Source organism: Sinocyclocheilus anshuiensis, unplaced genomic scaffold (genome assembly GCF_001515605.1).
Source record: "Sinocyclocheilus anshuiensis isolate Anshui unplaced genomic scaffold, SAMN03320099.WGS_v1.1 scaffold528, whole genome shotgun sequence".
Taxonomy (NCBI): domain Eukaryota; kingdom Metazoa; phylum Chordata; class Actinopteri; order Cypriniformes; family Cyprinidae; genus Sinocyclocheilus; species Sinocyclocheilus anshuiensis.
In genome coordinates this window covers 40,626-49,104 of record NW_015558590.1, presented here as the reverse complement: position 1 = coordinate 49,104, position 8,479 = coordinate 40,626, and the positions used below count along the sequence as shown (strand labels likewise).

The window sequence follows — 8,479 nt, the reverse complement described above, 5'->3', positions numbered from 1 at the left end:
AAGGGAAGTTTAGCTTTTGGCATTTTAATTTAAGAATGTTTAGCTTAGCTAGCTAACGGTATCTACCTGCTGTCATCAGAGAAAGTGTAATTACTACATTCACACGCTCCTCGGATGCTCTCATTTCCCTTTCCGACTTGCTTTCGTGAATTTTCTCAGTCGAGAAATTATTTTTCACGTGCGGTGCCGGTGATCCTTACGTCCATTTCGGAGAACAAATATTTCAATAGATCGCTCAAGCATTTACGTGGCACCGAAATCTGCGTTCTGATTCGGTTCTAGTACATACCGGTTACATACGTACCGGTGCCAATATTTCGGTACCCAACCCTAATTTTCTGAATTTTCTGAGTCCTGAAAATAGACAAAGATAACCCAATCAAAAAAATTTGACAAAAATATTTTCTTTTTCATTTATTCATTGAGAAAAATTATCCAGTGTTACATATCTGTGCGGTGTGAAAGTATGTGAATCTCTAGGATCAGTAGTTAATTTGAAAGTGAAATTAAGGGTCCATCTGTTCTGTTCAGGTGTCATTGCCTGCCCTGTTTTATTTAAAGAACAGGGATCTCTCAAAGTCTGATCATGTTTGTGGAATTGAATCATGGCACGAACAAAGGAGATCTCTGAGGACCTCAGAAAAAGAGTTGTTGTTGCTCATCAGGTTGGAAAAGGTTACAAAACCATCTCTAAAGAGTTTGGACTCCACAAATCCACAGTCAGACAGATGTAGAAATGGAGGAAATTCAAGACCACTGTTACCCTCCCCAGAAGTGGTCCACCAACAAAGATAACTCCAAAAGCAAGACGTATAATAGTCCACAAGGTTGCAAAGGAACCCAGGATATCTTCTAAGCAACTAAAGGCCTTTCTCACATTGGCTAATGTTCATGAGTCCACCATCAGGAGAACACTGAACACCCATGGTGTGCATGAGAGAGCTGCAAGGAGAAAGACACTGCTGTCCAAAAAGAACATTGCTGCCCGTCTGCAGTTTGCTAAAGATCATGTGGACAAGCCAGAGGATACTGGAGAAATGTTTTGTAGATAGATGAGACCAAAATATAATTTTTGGTTTATATGAGAAGTGTTCTGTTTGGAGAAAGAAAACACGGCATAAGAACCTTATCCCATCTGTGAAACGTGGTGGTAGTATCATGGTTTGGGCCTGTTTTTCTGCATCTGGGACAGGACAACTTGCCATCATTGATGGAACAATGAATTCTGAATTATACCAGCAAATTCTGAAGGAAAATGTCAGGACATCTGTCCATGAACTGAAAAAAGAGAAAGTGGGCCATGCAGCAAGACAACGACCCCAAGAACACAAGTCTTTCTACCAAAGAATGGTTAAAGAAGAACAATGTTAATGTTTTGGAATGACTGAGTCAAAGTCTGGACCTTGATTCAATTGAAATGTTGTGGGAGGAGCTGACACAAGCAGTTCATAGGAGGAAACCCACCAACATCACAGAGTTGAAGTGGTCCTGTACTGAGGAAGGGGCTAGAATTCCTACAAGCCCATCAGCAGCTACAAGAAACATTTTTTTTGTTTTTATTTTATTTAAAAGGGACAATACACATTAATTAACATGAGTAAACAAGTCTACTATGTAAATGTGCCAGATTTAGTCATTCAGGCTAATTTTCATCTGCAGTCCCTGGCAGGTTGATGGTAAGAACCATAATCCACAAATACACAAAACAGAAACAAACATATTACAAAAAACAGAATACAATTAAAGAAAAAAAGAAACACTACTTCAAATTATGAAGACATATTTGATTATCCAGTAACCACCCTTTTACCGATTCAGAAAAAGGAGCAAGAGATGTAATATTTCTTAATTCTATGGGTATAGTATTCCAAGTATGTACTGCTCTATAAGAAAATACTGATTGCCCAAAAGTACTTCTTCTATATGGTATTATACAGTCCCCTCTAGTAGTGGCTCTAGTAAAAGAATTCAAATTTTTCCTGATAAATTTATTAAGTGGGAGCGGAGCCAAACCATGCAAAATTTTGAACACAAGTAAAATATCTGCAAATTTAATCATATTTTCCCAACTTAAAAACCCATATTTAGTTAAAATTTCACAATGATGATATGAATTAGACCTTTTATCCAATATTTTCAAAGCCTGCTTATAGAGTCTTTCTATTGATTGCAAAATAGTCCCACCTGTCTGTGTCCAACTGGTGAGACAGTAATTCATATGTGAAAAAATCATAGCATTAATGTATAACTTTGAGGCCTCAGTGGTTAAATTATTCCTAATATATCTAAAATTTGCCAAATTAAATTAAATTTTATTCCCAACTATTTTAACTTGTTTTTTAAATGTAAGTTGTGAATCAAGTATTATACCTAGATATTTATACTCTTGAACTACTGATAACCTTTTACCTGCAACTGTGACATCTGGATCGGGATCTCTATTTGCAGACTTTGGAAAAAAACATACATACAGTTTTACTAACATTAAGATGTAAACACGAGTTTTTAACCAATTTGTAATCTTAGCATGTTTATTTTAGATCCGTGTGGCAGCAGCAATATACAGTAAATAAATCAATACATCCACTGCTGTCTTGTCTCCTCTGACGCGGGGACTCTAAACAGTGTTCTGTGCTCATCAGTCCAGACAAAGACAGAATACTTAGCATGTTTTGCTCAAACTTTCGCCATGGCATTAGAGCTGGTACACCGTTGTCGCTTGTGAAATCAAAATGATGGCGCCGTGGGTGTAAATTTACAGATTAAGGGGCGGTAATATTATAATGAGATCCCTTTGCCACGTCACCAAGGGAGCCAAATCAGACGCGCTCGTTTTCTCAGACGCTTGCAGAAAAAGGCTTACCAAAACAAAGTTACTGGGTTAATCTTTTTCATGTTTCCTTGGTTGGTAGATGCACCGGGGACCTGATTATAGCACTTAAAACCTGGAAAAGTCCGATTTTCATGATATGTCACCTTTAAATGCTATTTCATCTAAACAAGTATGATTATATCATCCTCATTTCAGTGTTCTGCATATAATAGTTTTCAGTTACTTCCCAAACAGTTCACCCACAATCCTTGAGGAATTAACTCATTGACTGCTGTTTATTTAACGATCCAGTTAACAGTGTTCCCGCCCTCTTTTAGGAGATTGACAGCAGTCCTATCCTCTGCATGGTGATCATCAGAGCTCCAGGGTCATGCAGTGACTGGTTAGTTGCTGGTACACAGTCAGGTTCACTCTTCATCATGGATACTGTAAACGCAGAGGTTCTGCACTGTCTGAAGAGTGTGAAGGATTCTGTGACATCGCTATACTTTCACATTCACAGGTGATTACATGTACGTTTCTGAGCTAAATGTGGAATGGCTTCTTGGATGATCTATGTTTAGATGAGAGAATAATGTTTCAATTTTTCAGACACTTTAAGAATTACCTTTTGGTCGGGACAGCAGATGGATCACTAGTCATATATGAAGATTCAGTCTTGAAGGTATAGCTTATAGCTTTTTTAATCATTATTTATCATTTTAATAATTATTTCAATATGTGCAGTAAATACAGTTTTACTTTGAAATAGACCAAGGTTTACTGGAGAATCATCTGAGAATGTTTTTTTTTTTTTCTTCAATTGACTGAATTAAGAACTATAATTGTTTAGCACTTTAATTTATTGCATACACTGACATTCAAAGATTTGGGATCAGTAAGATTTTTTTGGAAAGAAATTAATACTTTTTACTTAGAAAGGATGCATTAAACTGAAAAAGTACATTTATAAAGATAAAGTAAATTTATAAAGATTTCTATTTCTGTTTTATTTTTGCTATTTCAAATAAATTAACATTATATTAATTTCTTTATTATATTATATTAATAAAACAACAAAACACAGAGAAAAATCACTCACTACTCTTAACTGAAAAAACTTTAATACAGTTGCTTTGATAGGTATCAATCTATAGTGTTTTATTTTTATATTTGTTCATTCAATTTCTTGAATGCTCCTGATAAGTACATCTATTGTACCTTAAAATAAAGCACTGTTGTTTTATTTGTATAATATGTGTATTTATAATGTGTATATTTGTTCTTATTTTTTAATAACAAAGATAAAATAATGACAAAGATTTTTATCTTTGCCCACTTTGGCCTAAATATCCGCCATTCTTTTTTATATTTTGTTACCTTGAAAGGCTTTTTGCCCACTTTGGCCTAAATATCTGCCATTCTTTTTTATATTTTGTTACCTTGAAAGGCTTTGTCTTTATGATATGGAAATTAGCTGTAAAGCTCAGACAACTTGCAAAATAGTAAAAACCAACATGACAAAGAATCGTGAATCGTGATATTTCTTTAAAAAAACCGTGATATGATATTTTTGCCATATCGCCCACCCCTACTTTACATGTAATGAATCTAGAATATATGAAAGTTTCACTGTGAAGGTAAACAGCTGGGAAATAAATCGCATGTTTATTTTAGATCCGTGTGGCAGCAGCAATATACAGTAAATAAATCAATACATCCACTGCTGTCTTGTCTCCTCTGACGCGGGGACTCTAAACAGTGTTCTGTGCTCATCAGTCCAGACAAAGACAGAATACTTAGCATGTTTTGCTCAAACTTTCGCCATGGCATTAGAGCTGGTACACCGTTGTCGCTTGTGAAATCAAAATGATGGCGCCGTGGGTGTAAATTTACAGATTAAGGGGCGGTAATATTATAATGAGATCCCTTTGCCACGTCACCAAGGGAGCCAAATCAGACGCGCTCGTTTTCTCAGACGCTTGCAGAAAAAGGCTTACCAAAACAAAGTTACTGGGTTAATCTTTTTCATGTTTCCTTGGTTGGTAGATGCACCGGGGACCTGATTATAGCACTTAAAACCTGGAAAAGTCCGATTTTCATGATATGTCACCTTTAAATGCTATTTCATCTAAACAAGTATGATTATATCATCCTCATTTCAGTGTTCTGCATATAATAGTTTTCAGTTACTTCCCAAACAGTTCACCCACAATCCTTGAGGAATTAACTCATTGACTGCTGTTTATTTAACGATCCAGTTAACAGTGTTCCCGCCCTCTTTTAGGAGATTGACAGCAGTCCTATCCTCTGCATGGTGATCATCAGAGCTCCAGGGTCATGCAGTGACTGGTTAGTTGCTGGTACACAGTCAGGTTCACTCTTCATCATGGATACTGTAAACGCAGAGGTTCTGCACTGTCTGAAGAGTGTGAAGGATTCTGTGACATCGCTATACTTTCACATTCACAGGTGATTACATGTACGTTTCTGAGCTAAATGTGGAATGGCTTCTTGGATGATCTATGTTTAGATGAGAGAATAATGTTTCAATTTTTCAGACACTTTAAGAATTACCTTTTGGTCGGGACAGCAGATGGATCACTAGTCATATATGAAGATTCAGTCTTGAAGGTATAGCTTATAGCTTTTTTAATCATTATTTATCATTTTAATAATTATTTCAATATGTGCAGTAAATACAGTTTTACTTTGAAATAGACCAAGGTTTACTGGAGAATCATCTGAGAATGTTTTTTTTTTTTTCTTCAATTGACTGAATTAAGAACTATAATTGTTTAGCACTTTAATTTATTGCATACACTGACATTCAAAGATTTGGGATCAGTAAGATTTTTTTGGAAAGAAATTAATACTTTTTACTTAGAAAGGATGCATTAAACTGAAAAAGTACATTTATAAAGATAAAGTAAATTTATAAAGATTTCTATTTCTGTTTTATTTTTGCTATTTCAAATAAATTAACATTATATTAATTTCTTTATTATATTATATTAATAAAACAACAAAACACAGAGAAAAATCACTCACTACTCTTAACTGAAAAAACTTTAATACAGTTGCTTTGATAGGTATCAATCTATAGTGTTTTATTTTTATATTTGTTCATTCAATTTCTTGAATGCTCCTGATAAGTACATCTATTGTACCTTAAAATAAAGCACTGTTGTTTTATTTGTATAATATGTGTATTTATAATGTGTATATTTGTTCTTATTTTTTAATAACAAAGATAAAATAATGACAAAGATTTTTATCTTTGCCCACTTTGGCCTAAATATCTGCCATTCTTTTTTATATTTTGTTACCTTGAAAGGCTTTGTCTTTATGATATGGAAATTAGCTGTAAAGCTCAGACAACTTGCAAAATAGTAAAAACCAACATGACAAAGAATCGTGAATCGTGATATTTCTTTAAAAAAACCGTGATATGATATTTTTGCCATATCGCCCACCCCTACTTTACATGTAATGAATCTAGAATATATGAAAGTTTCACTTTTTGAAATAAGTTACAAAAGAAAAATTAACTTTTTCATAATATTCTAATTTTTTGAGATGCAAAATATTCTAATTTTTGAGATGAGAGAGATTAACTTCATTTTTTAACTTAATATTTTAATTGTAATATTTCTTAATAGTAACTGAATTTTTGATCAAATAAATGCAGCCTAGGTGAGAATAAGACTTCCTTCATAAATATTAAAAAAAAATCCCCAAATTTTTTTCCCAAAATCCCCAAATGCTCTCAAGTTTGTATAAAACAGCACTGTATTATCTCAGATGCCTGACATATTTGATGTTTTATGACTATAGGTGAAGAATGGTGGTCCAGTGAAAACATTGCAGGTTGGTGATGTGAACACTCCTCTGATGTGTCTTGGTCCATTCAGTCATACTCAGGAGTGCAAAGAGCTGTGGGCTGCCTGTGGCAGCAGGGTGTTCTCATTCACAGTGGAATACGACATCTGTAGAAGCATAGACACCAAACCCAAACTGCTGTACCCGTGAGTGACATTAACACTGCTAAAGATGAGCATAACTATATCTGTCAGTTTAAAACAAATTACCATTAGATTCCGTTTTTATTGTGGAAAACAGCTTAAACTTACTTTTTCTGCTAAAGGTAAATATGCTATATACAGGGTCATAAAATTAACAGGGACTTATCTTGACAAAAAATGCCCTTGCTCAATTAAATACACTGGGGGAGCCTCAGGGTTCTGTGTTTGGCCCCATAGTATTCTCATTTATACAACAGGTGTCTGCGGGTCCTTAAAAAGTCTTAAAGGGGTCATATGATGAGATTTCAAGTTTTCCTTTCTCTTTGGAGTGTTACAAGCTGTTCGTGAATAGATAAGATCCCTGAAGTTGCAAAGACTAAAGTCTCAAAACCAAAGAGATATTCTTTATCAAAGTTATTGAAAAATAATGTGTTTTTTGAACATTAAAGCATGTCAACATATTCTGTTACACCAAATACACAAAATAATGATCTTTAAAAAAGCATCATATGACCCCTTTAATGTCTTACATAACGTTTTCCTAATAAAAGGCCTTAACAAGTCTTAAAATGTCTTAATTAACGTTTTCCTAATAAAAGGCCTTAAAAAGTCTTAAAATGTCTTAAATAACGTTTTCCTAATAAAAGGTCTTAAAAAGTCTTAAAATGTCTTAAATAACGTTTTCCTAATAAAAGGCCTTAAAATGTCTTAAATTCAGATTCAATGGGTCTTAAATATTTTTGGTCACAATACCGCTAAAATATCTTCAGTCTCACGGACTGTTCACAATCATTGGACAGACCGAAGATTTTTTTTTTCTCCCCCGCGGTAGTTACTGCATCATCAGAGAGAATCGCAGTAGCACAATACAGGTCAAACTACCTTCTTAATGTTCTCAATAATAATAATAATAATAATAATAATAAATATAGGTCGAGCTACAGCTGATCAGCCTTCTAGCTAGTTTAAAATGTTTTTTTTTTTTACTTGCCCGACCGGACAAATAGCCTGATTAAAACATAAGTGACAAAAAAATAACCAGCGAAGCATCGGAATGAGAGAATTCTTCTTCTAATTTTATTAGCCAACATTCAATGTAAACTGCGATTGATAATGGATAGTGTATTTCTGCTATCAAGGTCGTACTGTTGAGGCTCGCTCTGTTTGTCTCTTTGTGAGAGACTTCAGAACAAATGAGCGTAACAGCACACATAAAGAAACTCAGAAGAAACACACTGAGGTAAAAATTCAAAATGTTTAGTTTATTCATAACATGATATAGTTAAGTAACATACCATGACAAGTGAGTTATTTTGCTGAATATTCTCACGACGCAAAAAGCATTCAAAACAGCAACAGAGTGCACGCATGCATTACGTGAAGTGAGCATTTAGAGTGCATTCTTTCACTGCATGATTCAGTCTATTAAAATACATTTACAAATTCAAGACATGAATTTCAAGACACGGTCCCGAGCCAGAACCAGTCCGCCGCCGTCCGCGGCTTCCCCAAGTCAGCCGGCAGGTAATGTGGCAAGCCGAAAAGACATTAATGTGGCAAGCCGAAAGGGCGTTAATGTAGCAAGCCCAAAGGACGATAATGGGGCAAGCCCAGAGCTCGCTCCAGTGTCGGCTCCAGCCCC

The 8,479-nt window shown here is 34.9% G+C and overlaps 1 protein-coding gene across 1 annotated transcript in view; it reads left to right on the top strand.

The window, feature by feature from the left end:
- LOC107679955 (leucine-rich repeat serine/threonine-protein kinase 2-like) overlaps positions 1-8,479 on the top strand; it is a 62,807-nt gene that overhangs the window by 44,954 nt on the left and 9,374 nt on the right. The window contains exons 43-47 of the mRNA XM_016475685.1: positions 1,819-1,835; positions 3,151-3,306; positions 5,100-5,284; positions 5,374-5,446; positions 6,650-6,840. Coding sequence (XP_016331171.1) covers positions 1,819-1,835; positions 3,151-3,306; positions 5,100-5,284; positions 5,374-5,446; positions 6,650-6,840 — 622 coding nt within the window. The remainder of the gene's footprint in view (positions 1-1,818; positions 1,836-3,150; positions 3,307-5,099; positions 5,285-5,373; positions 5,447-6,649; positions 6,841-8,479) is intronic.